General features: G+C 38.8%; 1 protein-coding gene across 18 annotated transcripts in view; it reads right to left on the reverse strand.

The window, feature by feature from the left end:
* kcnma1a (potassium large conductance calcium-activated channel, subfamily M, alpha member 1a) overlaps nt 1–19,284 on the reverse strand; it is a 258,450-nt gene that overhangs the window by 63,281 nt on the left and 175,885 nt on the right. For 12 of the 18 annotated variants that reach the window (XM_049481018.1, XM_049481012.1, XM_049481011.1 and 9 more), the window contains exons 10-17: nt 16,090–16,200; nt 14,678–14,783; nt 12,397–12,479; nt 11,637–11,706; nt 11,195–11,350; nt 4,946–5,055; nt 4,691–4,759; nt 2,589–2,600 (exon numbers count right to left, since the gene is read on the reverse strand). In XM_049481018.1, the coding sequence (XP_049336975.1) occupies nt 2,589–2,600; nt 4,691–4,759; nt 4,946–5,055; nt 11,195–11,350; nt 11,637–11,706; nt 12,397–12,479; nt 14,678–14,783; nt 16,090–16,200 (717 nt within the window). The remainder of the gene's footprint in view (nt 1–2,588; nt 2,601–4,690; nt 4,760–4,945; nt 5,056–11,194; nt 11,351–11,636; nt 11,707–12,396; nt 12,480–14,677; nt 14,784–16,089; nt 16,201–19,284) is intronic. The other 6 variants (XM_022684862.2, XM_022684855.2, XM_022684873.2 and 3 more) reach the window with 1 other exon arrangement.

Genomic DNA, 19,284 nt, shown 5'->3' on the forward strand with positions numbered 1-19,284 from the left:
CTAAGAGTCTAAGAGTACCTAAGTGCTATCTACACTCTTAAGCCTTGGCATGCTCTAGAATGGGCTGGGCCTGAGTTTGCACTGCTGCACTTTGGAACACTGCAGAACATTTGATTAGAGAGCAGCTATGAGCTTCTGATTTGGATTAAATAGGCCTGGGCTCATACAGTCAGTTCCCAAAGACATGTACATGTCAAAATATTCTCTTTTGTCTTATACACATAACACTGCTTTAATTCTAGATAATTCCATCAATTCCATCTATAACTTTTAATGTTTTAGTGAGACTCATCAACATGTACATTTCTCATTCAAGTATGGCCTCCAGGCTTCGAGTCACATAGCAGCCCATTCCAAACAATATCATTCATATCATCATACTGAAGGTAAATGCTAGTCAGAACAGTCAAAACGTCTCAGTGTGACCTCCCATATTTCTGATTGCATTGCCAAAAATTTGGTGATTTTTTTTTTGGCTTATTTCTAGCAGCATTTTTGTTTTTTAGGGTTCAATGTAGAAGTTCAGTAGTGATGACAGAGCCACTACTGAGCCACTGTATCATTCCCCGTTAATTAGACAGAGACGGGACGACACAACACAGTCATTAATGCTTGCCTTTGGTTAGGAGTCATCAATGAGTTGAGTGGTGACTGTAACATTGGACAGACATCCGGCCTGGCCAGAGCAGCAAGGCCCCGGAGCCCAGATGAAAGGGAGAAAAGCTGGGGACCGCAGCCCGCTAATGCATTACAGCCACATTAGAGCAGCAAGATATCCTGCAGTCTTGCACGTGCATGCGGGTAGATATATTTATATATAAATATAGTACATAAAAATACAGTGTTGTCAAAGCTCTTTCCTCTGGGCTCCACAACAACAGCAACAAACATGTTGTCAGAAATGAAGACCAACCAAAAAACAGAGGGGATTTAATCAATTATAAAGCAACAATGTAACAACTTAATAAATATTAGCTTAAACAAATATTTGATGCTTTATATGATTAAATTCCTGACACTTTTTTTTAATAACAAGCAGCACATTCTGCATGCTCATCAGCAGATGACAAAAGTGCTCGTCAGAAAATGACAAAAAAATAAAAAATAAATAAAAACTGACTCATTCACCAACATAATCACACGTTGCTCCCCAAATCTGAGATTTGTATTGATTTATTAATTTATTTATTTATGCATAAAGCTTGACATCCAAGCATTATGCAGTTTTCTCTGAATGCGTCCCAATCGCTCGGCAACAGGCAACAGAGGCCTGCAGTCTCATATCAATTAAACCTCATATTATGGGAAACAAGGCAAGCATCACATGTCCCACGTAACAAGATAAGTAAATAAATAAAAAGTTTTCAGTCAGGCATGCGTTTACCAAGAGTGTTCACAACCAACGGCACATTGAAAGAGAGAGAGAGCAGGTGCAGCCACCGCACAGCGGCACGTAGATGCAAACTGTTGCAGTAACTTCTGTGCAGTTGGATTGTTGTATAGAACACCAAACTGACAGGAAGTGACCTCACTTCATAAACATCTACTCAGAGACGCACAGGCAATAGGGTACATGATGAGTGACAGGTCCAGAAGACACACACTGAGACACACACACACACACAGACACACGTTTACACATTCGCTCACCCTCTCACTCATCCTTTTTATTTTTAGCTTTTACACTCTTTTTTTTTACATACAAACAAAGCAAAATGAGACTTGTCCAACACACTCACATATATACACAAACCCACACACACACACACAGAGCACAGCCTACACACACACACATACATGCACACGTGATAAGGTGTTAGAGTGGCAATGGCAGTTAAAGAAAGATGGCTGTTATGGACAGTGGCCTTGCCTAACCCGAATGGGTGCATCATGTGTTATTTTTGTTGTTATTATTATTACTACAGTATTTGATGCCATATGGGTTACTGATTTTAAACACAATTTGATGGGAAATATCCCACCCCAGTTAAAGTTATCGATACTGATATTTCTAAAAAAATAAATCAGTCAACCAATCAATGGTGTTTGTAGTCTGGTCTTCATTCACTGATGACCACTGACACGTCAGAGCACTTCTCTTCTGTGTGTCACAGCATGCTCTCGGTTAAGTGAGAAGAAACTTTAAAAACATGAAGTACTGTTTCGGATGGAGAAAACCGTACACACCAAATCAACAAAAAAAAACACAGAAGGAAAGAACTCATTAGTTTGAGCAGATATGCGCGACAGCTGACGGACACTGAAAAAGAAGGTGGGGAATGAAAAAGAACCAAAAATTCAAACAAGGCTACATGAAAGCAAAAACGAACAAGTAAGAAACGCAAATCAGAAGACATGAAGATGATACATAAACACTACAGACAAAGAAACGAGCGACCCAAATGATAAAGAACTACTGATTCTGCCTGCAAAGAAGTTAGTGCATTAAAGCACAAGGATCACAAATAAGAAAAAAGTAAGAGATTTGGCCAGATCTGAGAAGGGGGGGCTGGTACAATATCCTTAAGTTTTATCCGACAGATGGAGGATCTAAAGTGTGGAGGGGTAAGATAATGAAGAGGGCATACCGCTTTCTGCTTCTGCAAACAACAAGAAAACATTACAAATCACACATTTATTACACGATGCCATGGACAAGGAGTTGATGCTTAAAGTGTCAAATCTTGATGTTTGTGCCATGACTGAACTTGATCTTGCACTAAAAGGAGGAGAACTATGGCAAAGGGCACAAAAGTTACTTTTTAGTCACCTTTTAGAGAAAATGTGCTGCTGGGATAATAAGATCTTGTGTAATAATACTCTTGTGTTAGGTTTATACTGTTCAACAACTGCCCAACTGAATTACAAATTCTTAATCAAGCACAGAACCATATTTTTCGCACTATAAGGCGAATCTAAAATCCTTTAATTTTCCCAAAAATTGTCAGGGCGACTTATAATCTGGAGCGCCTTATGTATAAACTCTACCAGTCAGCTTTTAAGGAGCAGTAAAGCCACTCCACTGAAGTGCAGCGTTATACAGGAGTTTCAGTTTAGTTCTCCAGCAGCATTATCATTACCCACTAACCATGCTAAGCTCTAACTCTTTGGCTGTTCAGAGGTGAGTATTATCGGCCTGTGGTCAGCTGCTAACCCCGGCTAGCACTGCTGGAGCAGCATTAGCATTACCCGTTCAGCTAGCGGTTAGCCACTAATGCTCCAGCTTTAGTGGAAATCTGTAAATCTAAGCTTACTGTAAATAAATGGAAGCGTTTTACTCACCCAAATAATGAGTTTTATTAATTTTATCCTGGGCTCGTTTGAGAGATTTGACTTGTTTGACTAAGAATTACAGTTTTATTTAATTTACTAGGCATACAGACCTGCTGAATTAGAAGAAAAACTACAAGGAAAGGCTACACCTCTGTTCCTTAACAATGTTGCATAAAATGCGCCTTATGTATGAAAATAGACAAGAAAATATACGTTTACTAACAGCGTGCCTTATAATCTGGTGCCCCTTATAGTATGAAAAATACTGTACATAAATTGGCACAACAATGCTGGAGGAAGGGGGGCACTTTTAGGCATCTAGCGCAGGCTAAAATAAAATAAAACCTCAAAAGAAAGCTTTAATATTTCAAACAAAACTGTAAATAAATATTACAAATATAATGCGCCCTGCAAACATGTGGTCATAACTGTACATCTATAAGTGCATCATCACAAAATGATGGCAAATTAAAGATTTGTGAGATTGTAAGGTCTGACTAGTTGACTAGGTGTTTGTAAAGTTTCGTAAATTTATAAGGATCAAAGTTTGCAAGACTTTAACATATAAGAACACTTAGCAGTCCAGTTCAAACTACCAGCCAAAGCTGAAATATCTATTCTCACTTCACTACACAAGTGATCAAGGCCAAATGAAACTATATATGTTAACTTTTTAGGTCTCTCTTTTTTGGTTCTTTTTTGCCAGGCCAGTTTGGCAGGGTTTAACGTCACACTCATTAGTTGTTGTGAAATACACATCAAATGCATTAGTAAGAAGTTATACAAAAACATCTGAAGACAGGTTGTGGATGTGGGAAGGGTGGTGGGATTTGGCAAGTTGAGGTTACTGAGACACGGAGTACTTCATGTTATTAGTTCTTATGGTTCAGTTAACAAAATGCAACAAGAGTGCTATTGATGGGAGGCCATTTACTGCGCGAGTAAAGCCGTCATCAATAGATCACGGTGAGACTGAGCAGATGTCATGGCTCTATTGCGTCACACTGACTCATACATACAGTCATCATCATCATCTCTTTTACAGTGAGGGTCGCCACCAGGGGAACATCCTCCAGTGATCTAAACAATACTTTACAATAATTCTTTGTGTGGGCTGTAAGATGCTGCTACCACTGCAATCAGACAGGTTTCCATCTAAAAGCCAATTCCCAGCCAAATTACAAATAACAAAGGAAAACAAATGCTGAATGAAAATCAAAAGTAATTTATTTTCTATCCCAACTTTTATAAAAAATGGCATTAACTGTAATTGCAGTATAAAAGAGAGTGGTGTGCTGGGACTGTGATGGGACTGTGAGGTGGACCAGTGAAGGGACCCAACTGCTTTGCCCCTCTTTAGTCAGGTAAACAATAATGTGCTGTAAAAAAAAAAAAGAAGGATCAAGGGGGGACAAACCTGCTTTCTCTCTGCTCAGACTTGTATTCAATAGCAATCAATAACAATTTGAGCTTCACATAGCACAGCCTGAAAGCAAGAGAGATAACAACAGATCAGTGATTTACATCAGATAATCAGGCTTAGCAATACAAAATAATATAGTATAAGTGATTAACAGCATATTTCACAGAATATAACATTAAACACAGTATTACATATTCAGTATTTTCTAAAAAAAAGAAAAAATAAGTCTGTATAACAAGCATTACTTACTCGCAAACTGTAGGAAATGAAAGCCCCACAAAGGCACTGGACAAGTACTCGGTGTACATTTCATTGGCCACGCCCTCCAGGTAATACTTCTGCCATGTGTCTTCTTCAATCTGTACAGCAGTTAACAAAGAACAAGTGCAAAGAGTGTAAGTCAGTCACAAAACTATGACTGGACACTTTCGTATAAAATATACACATTATGAGGGTTCTAAATTAAAAACTAAATATATTAACTCTTTCAGGTATACACAGAGAGGCAGAATTTCATTAAAATGGCAGGTTTTTATTATTGAGGGAAAAAAAATCCAAACCTACCTGTGTGAAAAAGTGTTTGCCCCCTAAACCTAACAACTGATTGGGTCACCAACTGAAAACAAGTGTTAGCGGTAAGTTGTGGAGTGATTGTGGAGGGATTTTTTAACACTCTTCCTTGCCGAATTGTTGTAATTCCACCACATTGAAGGGTTTTAGAGCATGAACCGCCTTTTTAAGGTCTTGCAACAGCATCTCAACAGGAGTCAGGTCAGGACTTTGACTAGGCCACTACAAAGTCTTCACTTTGTTTTCCTTTAGCCATTCAGAGGTGGACTTGCTGATGTGTTTTGGATCATTGTCCTGCTGCAGAACCCAAGTTTTTCTGGTATTATCTGTGAATTTCTTATGAATCATCAAGATGCTTTTGGGGCCGAAAAAAAAAAGTATATTATTTTTGTTTAGCAGTGTGTTTTGTCTTGACAATCTGCCATGCAGGCCATTTTTGCCCAGTCTCTTTCTTATGGTGGAGTCATGAATGCTGACCTTAACTGAGGCAAGTGAGGCCTGCAGTTCTTTGGATGTTGTTATAGGGTCTTTTGTGACCATCACTGCGCTCCTGGAGTAATTTTGGGAAGCTTTACCACTGTCAGGCAGGTCCTATTTAAGTGATTTCTTGATTGAAAACAGGTGTGGCTGTAATCAGGTATGGGTGTGGCTAGAGAATTTAAACTCAGGTGTGATTAACCACAGTTTAACACAGGCAACCACTTTTTCACAAGGGGCCATGAAGGTTTGAATCTTTTTTCTCCCTTAGAAATAAAAATCTTTATTAAAAACTTCATTTTGTGTTTACTTGTGTTGTTGTTGACTATTATTAAAATTAGTTTGATGATCTGAAATATTTAAAAATTATGAAATAATGAATCATGAAGGGGCAAACACTTCTTTCCACACAACTGTATATGTAATCTTCAACATCACCACATCCACAACACTGACTTATTGACCCCAATGACTATATCTATTTTTCCTAATAATTACTCTGATTTTACATTTATTTAAAAATAGTTATTAGATTTAATATAGTGTTTCACAGCACAGAAGCCTGTGGTAAACAGAGGGCTTGCTGTTTAGGGCACCCAGTATTTGTGTGTAACGGGGCTGAGGTCTGGCTTCTTCATCATCCCCTCATTACATGTGTGTGAGGAGCAGGGCAGGAAGAGCTTTGATAAGCAGTGGTGCCATTAGGCAAAACCCTCAGCCATTACTCTGCCATCTCTGAGCCAGCATCTGTCTGACAGCCAGGCTGAGCGAGGCTTTCAAAGCTGGGCTTAACTCCTAAAGAGAGCTCTCCCCCCGTCTCGGCTGGGCTGAGAGCCGCTCGCTTTTTTTTTTTTCCCGGGCTAGCATCTTTAAGGACTGCGCTAATAGGAGGGCTCTTGTCATCCTGCCCCTGAAGAGATGGCAGCCATTTACTTAGGGCTCCCTAAATTACCTCACACATTTTTGTCAGGCCTGTCAGACTGGATGTAAATGCTACAGGCATGAGCTTTTCCAGCGACGGAACAATTATTTCCCTGAGTTCCTCCAGAGAGCAGGAGGAACAGTGTCTGATCGTCGGCGTGAAGAATTCGTGTGTTTACTGCATTTTAAAAAAGCGAGAGGCCTGACAAAAACTCACGTTTTACGCAAAGTTATTGCTTCTTAGTTGGTTAATGGTCTTTCCAAAGGTCTCTTCTACAAGTAATACACTTGCTATCCTCAAAACTGTATGGGTGTGTGTGCATGCATGTGTGAGTGTGTGTGTGTCTCTCATTAACACCTCTCCATGCCCTTCTGGTTTGCCTCCCAAGTGCCCACTCAAATCAGCCCTGATTCCAGGCAGCAGAGCAGTCTATTCTGGCCCTTCTGCTTGAGAGAATGGGACGAGACAGATTGGTGATGCACTCTCACACATTGTCCTGTTGGGCTTTAGCTGAGGAGCGTAATGTGCCACTGCTGACCTATTTTTTCCTAATTGCCTCCTTAATTAACGCAATGTGTTTAGTTGAATGACGAAGGCTCTGGAAATGGACTTCTCAAGAAACGCTGTTTCCTCAAATGCTCCGAACAAAAAAAAATGCGTGTGGGATGACTTCGTCTGCGCTGCAAATATAACTTTGGGACGTTTCCTCGCTGCATTTTTGCCAATTAAAATGAAAGGATGACATTTTATGATCATAGGACATTTTATTTACTTTTAAGTCCCCACAAAAGGTTTTATTGTAGCCTGCGTTTTCCCTTTTACTCGTAATAAAACTCTTTTGGCAACAGGAGAGTACAAGCTTTGTATTGCAAAAGTGCAAATAATACACTCCATATGCCTCCATCACTCCATCATCAGAACGGACAGAGTTTGGTCCAAATATAACTTTTGGTTTTTTTTATGTGTTTGTTTAAAATTACAGAGTCCACTTGCAGCGTGATTCAGGCATATGGTTGGAAACATGGTCACAACGAATCAGGGACAAGCTTCCTCACAGTCTGCGGCTTTCTCCTAGTTATGATTAACATTCTGACAAAAGCAACAAAACACTTCCTTTCTAAAATGATTAATGGAAACAACACAAGTGTTTAAGAAGCCTTTCTTTATCTTCAGAAATAAAAAATAAAATAAAAAATATAAGGTATTTTCTATTTTGCCCATCTAAGACAACACAAGTAAATACACAATGTAGCTTTATTAAAGGTTTATTTGAAATCTTCAGTTTTTTCACACTATAAGGCTTACTTTAATTTAAATTTTCACAAATATTGTCAGTGCACCTTTTAATTACAGTTACAGTTATGTTCTCCAGCAGTATTAGCATTATTAGTGCTAGCTCCTTTGCTGTTCAAAGGTGAGTATATAGGACTGTAGTCTGCGCGTTTACGGTGTTAAAACAAGCTACATGTGACGAACTGCTAGCTAATATCACACTGTCTTACCGGGCTTACACTAGCGGTTAGCTGCTAAAGATAATGCTCAAGATTTAGTGGAAATCTGTAAATCTAAGCTTACTGTTAATGAACAATAAACAGTTTAGGTATCAGGAGATAAATTAGAGTAGATTTACATACAGTGCTCGTTTGACTTGACTTAAAATGTTTTTTTTTTTTTTTTTTCAGAATTACTTTCACTTAACTCAGCTTAGCTTTAAAGGTCTCGCCACCCTTATAGTGCAAAAAATACAGTATATACATGTAATACATTTACAATTATGGCATTTAACACACGCTCTTGTCAAGAGCACACTACAAACGTGTTAAGTCATTTGTTCAGAATATCCAATGCTAGTATTTACAGGCCCTAAACTCAAAATGCTTCTGAGCACAGAAACGACAAAATGAGGCGGACAATATGAACATTGAGATTACTACTGTATAACCACTGAGCCACCCATATTCTCATAAATACAAAGAAGTACATACACACACACACATATATATATCAAATACAGAAGATGAGCTATGCTGACCTCTACTTTTCCACGCCCGATGACTCGTCTAACAGATTTACAGAAGCACTGTGATAGGCAGGGAGCTTAAATTTTGAATCCCTGTGTTTGAGCAAGTAGTCCTTTTCATAAGGTGCCGGGGCCGTGGGTGAATGTGTGCTGTAGTTGGGCATAGGTGGTCTCAGCCCTGTCTCCACAGTTTTTATGAGCAGAGTGATGTACCCAGCAGATGTTTCCACACATACCACATTTTAGCAGTCACTATAGAGTTATTCCTCATTTTTGTATGACATGAGAATGTTGCTCTCAAAGAGAAAAGCTCCACTTTAATGTTAAGAGCTTGCACCGAGTCCAAAAATCAAAGCCAACATTATGGCTCCTCCTGGGATAGGAAATAAATTTCACGATCTCTGTGCGGCTCCACAGCACGAATCCCCTGCATTTGATTCGGTTTTTCTCACCTGACACTGACCTCAGCAGTCTTCCCAAACATCAGAGTAAATACACTGTAAACTCTAATGTTAGTTCACATCATTCAAAATTAACGGGACTTTCAGAATTAGCATATTTCTTGTGATACTGAGTGTGGTTTTATTAAGTTGAGTTAAGAACTGTCTAATGGTGCTTGTACTACCTTGTTTGGGATGGACCTTCTTATTTTAGTTTTTTGTTCAACTCAAAATAGCAGGTATGAAAGGTTCTGTGAAACTGAATCATGTTTCAGGGGTGGGGCTCCCGAAAACGATCAATCTTAGCGAATAACAAATTTACTAACGCATGATGTGAGAAAAGAACGGGGCCAGTTCTGCTTCCTAAAGAGCTTTGCAAAGCGAAAATTAACGAACGGGTTCAAAGAATCCTCCCCCCCAAAACAGCTCACTCAATCGAACCACAAACTTTGATTCAACATTGCCAAATATGCTGTATTCATTCTCTATTATGGCCAAAAAACATAGAAATGTGTTGTAGTCAATATGATTATAAATATTTTAAAATTCAAATAACAAAAAAAATTTACTTAGGCATTAATAAAATACATGTAAAGGACCACGGAAATAATGCAGATTTTTCACCCTCAAAATTGGAGGTGTTTATCTTTCCAGATATATCCAGGTTTAGAGACCACTTTCTGAGTAATGGCAACATAAATAGAGTAACTACAAGTTTACTTAACATTTTAAGTTATTTGAGTAGCATCATTGTTAGATTTTTTTACTTTAAATTCATTAATATTTTCAGTGAATAAAGAGACCATTATATAAATTAAATTAGTTTTGAGAGATGCCATTACCATGTGAGGTCATAAAACACACAATACAATAATAATACAATAACGATGGGATCTTAATTACCAATTTAGCTCTCACACAACTTCAGCTGCAGCAATATTAGTAATACTACAGCATTACAGTGTAACAAATCATGGGCATTACATTTAGTAATGACTTTTAATACTTGAGGTCTTAATCAATTTTCACAGTATTTTCCAACCTCCAACAGTATGTTTTTGTTACTGTACCTTTAAGACTGACTGATCTTTGTTTTGATTGGATGGCCTGTATTCAGCCTCTTTCTAGAAAGCAGATTGACTTGAAGCACTCATTACAACGTTAACATGAATGCTACATATTTAACTGCTGTAGGCTATGCGAGCTGAAAAATGTAAGTGGGCTGTTTTTTTTTTTTTTTACAGTCACAACCACAATAAATTAAAAATAGGCTGTTTTGGAAGCTTAGTATCCACACTGAGAGTACAGGCCAGAAATTAACCATGCTTATTTTCCATGCTATTCTACAGGCGCTTTTTAAGCTTTTTTAAGGCCTTGTATATTGACTCAGTTAAATTTGAGAATTTTAGAGGACCCACCGTAGCCTAAAACACATTCATTCATTCATTCCCACACCCTCGCTGATTCATTTTAACTTGGCAAATCCACAATCTGGCTGGAGACAGGCTGATGTGAATCAGTTCCCTGTCATACACACCACTGCACTATTTTGATCAGATGTTTTCTCATCCATTAGGATGCTTCCTGTGACAGAGCTGTGTGTCTATGGGTGTATGTATGTGTGTGTGTGTGTGTGCAGAGCTCAGGCAGTCTGGCTCAGTTGGGCTATAAATACAGATTGCTTTGGGGTGCTGCTCGTTGACTATGGAACAGACACATGGTTCACATTTCCCCGCTATATCAGCACGCAGGGGGACGGTAAATTCAGCACGAGAAAAAACACTAATTTACATTCGCGCCTCCGCAGTGCCATTGACTCATATAAATTACCTCATAATGGTGACAGCAATGCTGTGTTGCTGTCCTGAGCGGGTCCCAAATGAGACGCTGGGGCTCAGGAGATGATTTACATCACAGCATAATGGCCCCAGTGATTGAGCTGCAGTGGGAATGGACTGGGAGGCTGATTCTACTGTCTGAGGCTGAGGAAGGATGGCGGTGAGTTTTTTTTTTCTTTCTTTCTTTCTGTCTTTTTTTTTATCAGAGCCAGAGGACAGAGCTGACAGTACCTTGATGAATGACCTCATGGAGAAGAGGTTGGCCAGCATGGTGGACAGGCCCTGTGCCAGGCAGCTCTGGGCAATGAAGCCTGCCTTCAGCTCAGCCAGGCAGATCGCATCATCACCCTCCTTCCAGTTCCAGCTGGGAATGTTTAGCAGATGGGCCTAAACACACACGGGACACGACAAGACGAAGTCAAGAAGGTTTCCCCTCTGAGATGTCTTACAACTGTTTTACCGAGAAGAAGTGTTTCATCATCGTTAACATTACAATTACCTCTTTAACACTTTAGAATGAGAATGTCCAAATCAACAGACCAAATGTCCAGATCTGATGAATTACAGAACCATGGATAGCGCATTTTAATCTTTCCACCATGGTGCAAAAGTCGGTTATGTAATTACACATCATAAAAGAAGGCCAGAAAGACGGGTGAAACTGTAACGTTACCTTGTTGTGGTACTGCAACATTTGAGTGATTATTCTTATCTTTGGATGGTAGTTCTTGATGGATATGACTCTGCAATAAAAAAAAGAAACACACCGTGTAAGTTACGACTCCAAGCTAAACCGAATTAATCTTCCATTTCGACAGCCGAGCCTGTGAAAATTGAGGTGAGAGTTAGGTCTGGGACGTTCCTTTTGAACTCCGCTCTATGTTTCGTACTCTCCAGGCTCGTAAAGAGGAGGTGAGGAATTTATTTGCATATGAAGCTGCTTTATGCAACATTAGGTCTTCATAAGCGGAGGGTGTTGACGAGCACTCACATTCCAGCACTGGAAAAAAAAAAAAAATTTGCTTTTCCTAGCACGTCAGGGAAAGCCGAATGGAAAGCTTGCACACGGCCTGAATGAAGTAAAAAAAAAAATAGGTGCCCTCACTGCACATGCCCTCCCAGTGCAGTCCTAACCAAAAAAAAATCCTCTGAGGGCTTTTCATCTTGGTCCAGATCAAACATGTGTGGTTGTGGGCATTTACAGGGCTCTGTTCAGCCGTTTCTTAGTATCTCATTCACACCTCCTTTACACTGTGTGGAGCAGCAGGCTGACAGACCTCCAGTCTCCAAACATGAACAAAATGAAAAACTCTCCTGTAAGCATGAGATATTACCCACATAGTTTTAAAACAAAGGGAGTGTTTGTTTGAAGAAGCGTATACTGAAAAAAAAGGCAGGGTAAGAAAGAAAAAACAGACATGGAGACGACTGACCTCATAATATTGGAGGCATCTTCAGCATCAGGGTCGGCACAGTATTTGTTTGCAAGAATCAAGCACGCGTCTGCTGACTCAATCTACACATTACAGGGATGAAATAACACAAAGGACAAAAACATTTGTCGAGCAAACACAAAGATGTATCACAGAATTATCTCCAGAGATCAGAGACCACAGAGTATATTTGTATATAAATATTTATACATGATAATGTATTATCAGCATCAGCATTCTTTTAATCTGATGTAAATATTGTTGTAGGATGACATACAAACGTACAGTTGACAAATGAAAGAAAAAGCCTGAATAAAGGAGTGGAGAAACAACAAAAAGCAGATGCTTCCAGACAGATTAAACAAATAATATCCCACCAGGCTCTGAGATCATATGTTAAAATTATTTGGTATTGGGAGAAAAACTGTATGACATAAATGTCAACTGCATTTAGATCTGTGAGAATAGAAACTACATTAGAATATAGTTGGAAACGGTGGTAGAAAGCACTCTTTCCCAGGCTGTGACGCCTGTGCATTACTCTCCTATGCAAGAAAAAAAGCAGAAAATCAACTGTGTCAGCAAGAACAGGCCATCCACAACTACAGAGAAAGGCATACTTGTAAATTCAGTGCTGTAAAACCCACAAGCGCTGATCCAGAGAGATGTGGAAAAATTGATAAGATCAGAAGAGTTATGCTTCAACATATTCTCCGTTTTCCAATAGTGGAAGAGTGCTTGAGCTGTGTATAGGCCTGCACGTTTGATTCCAGGATTGAGGGGGTCTGGTGGCTCTGTTATGCTGTTTTAAGCAATTTGTTGGCACAGTTACTACAACAAAATCAGGATGAACTATTTTAATACCTTTGGTTTCAGAGAGAACAATAAATCAGTAGGTGTCCAAATATGTTTGGGCATTTCTATCCTTGTGGGACTGATCTGTGTTAAGAAGACTATGTTCATAACTACAGGGGTTCACTAAAATGTTTGTATTTAGTGTATATATAGATTATATATACCTATTTTTAGACACTAACAACCACTAGTATCGCAATACCAAAAGTGATTTTTAGGAAAAATGATATTTTCTATCTATTCAAACAGAATTCCAGAAAATCTATGCTAAGGTACAACAAAGATGACCTAGTGCTTTGTGATGGTGCTACACATTAAAGGAGAATTTCAGTGTGAAATGGACTTGGGGTGTATTAAAACCTGTCCTTTGTTCAATAGCCCTACTCCGTTTTCCCGCAGTTTTCTATGATCCAGTATTTTGTGCACTTCGCCCAAACAAGCTTTTAGAATGAGTGAGATGGGGCATATTTTGCCCCTGCAGATAAATCGCTTTTTCCACCATATTCAGGTTTAAAGTAGCTCCACCCTTCATTGGTAGAATCTGGAGAGCCCTGACGTTAAGACGAGATATTCTGAACTTTAAAACTGCACAAGAAGTTTATTAAAAGCCATTGTTTACATCCCCAATGTTTATGTACTTTTTGTTGTTTTTTTTTGCATTCTAATATCGACAGTAACAAGACATTTTCTGCAACAACTGGAATTTATGCATTTCTAAGGAATTAATTTTGGCATCTGCTCAACTATCCTACCTCGTTCTTGCTCCACAAGTTGAATTATTACTGACTTAAATTTAAGATGGTGGCGGCTGGAGATTTACCTACACTATGGGATGTAAACAGTGGCTTTTAATAAACCTCTTGCGCAGTTTTAAAGTTTTAAATGCCTCGTTTTTTAAATGTCAAAGAATGTCAAGTGTGGAGCTACTTTAAGTCAGAATAATGGTGAACAAAAGCAATATGGTAAGTACTTTTATCAGATTTTAATACACCTAAAGTCCATTTTATCCTGAAGTTCTAGTTAAAAGGGACAATTTTTTCACTCACCAATCATCCTATCTGACTTTTCACCACTAACCAGAGCCCACCAAACATAAATCAGGAATATCCCCTGAACAGTCTGACACAGACTATCATTTACTCCTACTTAGGGGCACAGTCAATTAACACACCAAAGAGTCCAAGAAAAGAGAAAAGAAAAAGCAAGAACACACCAAATAGCTCACAGACAGTGACCAGAGCAAGGACTGAACCCACAATTCCAGACTCCTGAAGCTGTACAGCATACGCACTACCAGCTGTGCCACAGTGAAAAAAACACTTATGTTGTTTTTCCTTTAATTTGGCACCCATTAGTCTTTGTTTTTGTCTGTATGTTACACTGTAGTGTTTCTTGCTTTTTACAAACAACTATTAGAGCATGTTACCTTGACCCTAGCCAGATCATGTGGGTTGAGAACAGATCCTTGGTAGAATTCCACCTGAGTGAAGTGACGTTTGAACAAGGCTTCCAGCTCAAGATTAGGGGAAATACTAGGGAAGATAAGAGAAGCAAACAGAGAAAGAAAGACCTTATGAACTGAACATGCTCTTTATTTCTTGAATATACAGTAAAGCTCAAAGATTTTTATATTTTTGTAATATTTTCGAAATCACAAAATCTACTACACCTTATATAATACCAATTCAACCAAAGTTGGGATAGTATAAAAAAAATCTTAAACTGACTTTATTTCATTCTAAACCCAAGAGGGTTTGTTTAGTCACCTTCGTTTAATTTGTTAAAATACATCCATTTCTGCATTTCAGGCCTGAAACAGATTCTAAAAAAAGCAGATCAACATATGCTGCCTTCAAGATGGCATCTTTTCCAGCGACTTCCATATATTTTTCAACAACACCACATATAACAATATGCTGAACACATTACAAAGACATTGCTGTAGACAAAGATGGACTGGCCTTTCTGTAGTCATACCAGTCACCACTAAAGAATGTCAGAAGTCTTGTATATATATTTATATATAAAAAAATGAGTGCAGGAAGTATGGAACAAAATCACACTCAACACACATTTTTTTTGGCATCATATGTACCAAGACATTGTTTTGGGAAGGAACGGCAACATTACAAAGTAGTAAATGCTGTAAAAGTAGGAAACTTTTTTAACCTCTTAAAGACCCAAAATCTTGTATGGCATGCATTTTTTATTTCTCTTTGCTATTTAGGATAATTGGCACCTGATTAGTGTAAAAACAAAGAATTATCTTTTTTACATGATGTAGTTTCTGAGAAAAATGTCCACATACGAGGACTCTAGTTTTATATTTCGATAGAACACAATGAATATGGCTCATTTTGAAGTGCTGCTTCAGACAGCCCAAGACATAAATAAAAACATAAAATTTTACTGTGTATTTCATTTAAATTTCTGAACAAAATCAAACTGTAACGTGTTAAACTCTTCTGCCACCACTAGGTGACAGTATAATGCATAAGCCTCTTAAGAGGACACCAGGCCTTTGTAGAGCAAAATTTATAGTTTTGGTCTCGACAACCCAAAATGTGATGTCCACACATGTGGATGCCAGGTTGCCAGGTCCTAAAAAGTTAAACTGTGTTGCAAACCTAAAAATCAGGAATCGATGTATATTAATAAGTGAAATTGAAGTGACCACACAAAAACTAAAATATCTTTGGGTTCATACCTTCTGCACTGAAATAAAAATCAAAATATAAATGAGAAACAATGTGTTGTTTTAATTAGCATTTTCCATACTGATAGTCCCAGACTGTAAAAGTGTTCTGTATTACGCTAACAGAACCGAAACATACTTACTTATGGAGAAAAACAATTTCTACATTGACATCATCCCTGTCCTTGTGTAGGAAGTCTTTAAGGAAGTTGGATACACTTTCGAGTGTGATATGACCACAGACCACAATATGCCTGCAAAGGGGAAAAACAGCTTAACAGCACAAAATAAAGCTTGGCATTTTGCTAAAAGAAAATAGTCACTTAGTCAATAAGCCTAAAGGTCTAAAGTTTTAGAACATCCATATTCTTTTTCTTGCAATGCCAGTTACTCTTTTTTTTCTCTTTTTCATCCACAAATCTATAAGCATAGTCTAACAGCATGAAAACATTACATTACACTTTGATCTTGCCTAGATACTGACTCTTCAGTTCAATCACATACGTTATGTATTTGATTTGTCAGACTTTCCTGGTGTAATGCATCTTAAAATCCAAACCACCCTCTTGTGAGAATGCATGTTGAGACCTGTACGCCAACACAGGCTGATCTGATCGGCTACAAAGTTTCTAAAGTGTTTTCTATGACTGCTACGAATTCTGACCAAGACTTCAGGCTTCCTGGAATCTCTGCACTCATGCTGCATTTCAATGTAAGGATATATATCGAAAGCTACAAAATTGAATTGATTTCAGAGCTAAACTGGATTGGGAGTGCAGTCGTGGCCTACTGCTTCTTCTGCTCTTGGTAGTCATCTTCCAGATTTAGCTCTTCTTTCACACACTAGGAGTATTTGAGGTCTTCAAAAAATGTATGGAATATCCTCCTGTATGCAGCACTTGAAGTGATACCAGTGATTCCACTGGAAAATATGTTTTATAAATAAAGAGGCTATTCACTGGCTGAAATATGAGTGGGATTCTTTAAAAAAAATTGATAAGCTCGGTGGTTACACCAAGCAGTGGAGGGCGAATGGAGAAATCCAGAAGTCTTTATAGATTAAGTCTCTTCACTTGGTGGTCATCTTTGTAACACTGCTGGGCAGTTATTTTAGATTCCATGTGATCTCAGATATCAAAATTTCCACTGAAATGCCCCCACAACTCACAACACTAAGTTTAGAATCCAAGAAAGCTGCACTGCACATCAACAGTAGTACAGTATAATAAGTTGTATTATACTGTATCCAACTACTATGTTTACTATGCACTTAAAATCCTTTAATTTCCTCAATAATTATAATCAGGCGCACCTCATGTATGAATTTTACCAGTCAGGTTGTAAGGAGCAGTAAAGCCACTGCTCTAAAGTACAGGGTTATAATGGAGTTTCACTGAAGTTCTCCAGCACCGAGGCTGGAGCAGTATTAGCATTAGCTGCTAACCATGCTAAGCACAAGCTTTTTCACAGTTTAGAGGTGAGTATTATCAGCCTGTAGTCTGCTGCTAACCCTGGCTAGCACTGCTGGAGCAGCATTAGAATTAGCCGTTAACCACGCTAAATGCTAGCTCTTTCGTCATTCAGAGGTGAGTATTCTCGGCTTGTAGGCTGCTGTCAACCCTAGCTAGCATTGCTGGAGCAGCATTAGCATTAGCCACTAACCACGATAAGTTTTAGCTCTTTCGCTGTTCAGAGGCGAGTATATTGGAATGTAGCCTACGCGTTTTCCATGTTAGCTAATATCGCCCTGGCTTATTGGAACATTTAGGGTTCCTCAGTGTAGTGCTGTCGGGCAGCATTTAACCAGCCCTAGTGTAAATCTGGAAATCTAAGCTTACTGTAAATAAACAGTTTTCAGGAGAGAGATCTGTGTAAATTAACATCAGGCGCTTGTTTGACTTTAAAAGAAAATGTTTTTTTAAGAATTGTATTTTTGTTTACTTAGCTTAGCTTTACTTAACTTAGTTACCGCCCCCCCCCACCACCACCCAGCGGCAAGACCTGCTAAATTAGAAGGAAATTATGGCGACACCCCTCTTCCTTACTAGTGGCGCTTAATGCACTTAATATTCTGTTGCATCATATGTATGAAAATAGACCAGGATATAGAAATGCTTAATCTGAATGCTTAATGGGAATGCAGTCAACTTATGTGTGTCGTCATTCCCAACTCTGACATTCAACTTCAGAAAAGCACAAAGCATTAGGTCCAGTCACTCAAGACCATCTTTATGTTTCACCCCAGCACCAACTGCCATGAGATGTGGTAAAGCTGACCACTGAGTAAACAGATTCTCCTACAAGAACTGGCAAACTTCAAGCATTGCCTGTATGTGAGCTTTATTATATATGTCAGCTTTCTATTTAAGTTCAGCAATGATGGATCCAATGCTGATGGTAACTGGCTGATTGGCCAGTTCATGTTGTTGTTCAATTGCCTCTATTATAAATGTTGAAACATGGTGGTCAACTATATTCAATCAAAATAAACACAGGCCAAGCTTTCAGAGATGGTGCTTAAATATATATCAGTTTATAGTTATGATTTTAACAAAATAATATCTGCTTCTGATGTGGTGTACTGGTCCTTTCTCAGAAGCGAATATCTAAGGGCAGACTTCAAAAACTGAGTAAGAACAATTTTGGCTCTCTAAGGAACCTTCAGGAAAGTCAGAGAACAATAACAGAGCTTTATTTGTTAACCAAATTTCCATGCACGAGGTCTGCAGGCCAGCTCAAATCCCTTACTGGATCCCTGCAGAGCTGCTGCGGTCGAAGTCTGAGGAGCTACAAGCCCACTCAATCATCTGCCCAAACCTGAGCCGCAAGCTCCCCCTATCAGGACTTTGCGTCCTTACAGTTGGACCAGGAACACACACATATGGTGAGCCTTAACTATGACTGTGTGTGTTTATTCTCAGGTGTGAGAGTATGTCTTTTGTGTTTTTTTCTTCTTTTCATTCGAAGGCGTCTGTTTGCACTCAAAAAGCTGAGTCCTGCCAAACAGCAGGAGGATCTGGCTGGAGGGGAGCGGACAAATGTGCTTTTATTGCAGCAATGTCTGGATGCTATTGAACATAATGATCTTCACAGATCTTGCCTGTATGCCTGTAAGTATTTTAATGAGCAGTGGTAATTGCATGCTTGGCTGTCCTGAGATGAGAGGACTAAGATGTTGGGTTGATGGCTTTAGGAGGAGTCGGCCACGTCTGGCAGAAGAAGGGTTTGATGAGGCCCACATCACTCATGTCTTCTCATTCCAAAACACCCTCTTTAGAGCTTCAGCTAAATCTGTATAACACTGATATCACTCTTTTTCTTTGTTACATTGTAACAGC

This window comes from Astyanax mexicanus, chromosome 7, assembly GCF_023375975.1.
Source record: "Astyanax mexicanus isolate ESR-SI-001 chromosome 7, AstMex3_surface, whole genome shotgun sequence".
Lineage (NCBI taxonomy): Eukaryota > Metazoa > Chordata > Actinopteri > Characiformes > Acestrorhamphidae > Astyanax > Astyanax mexicanus.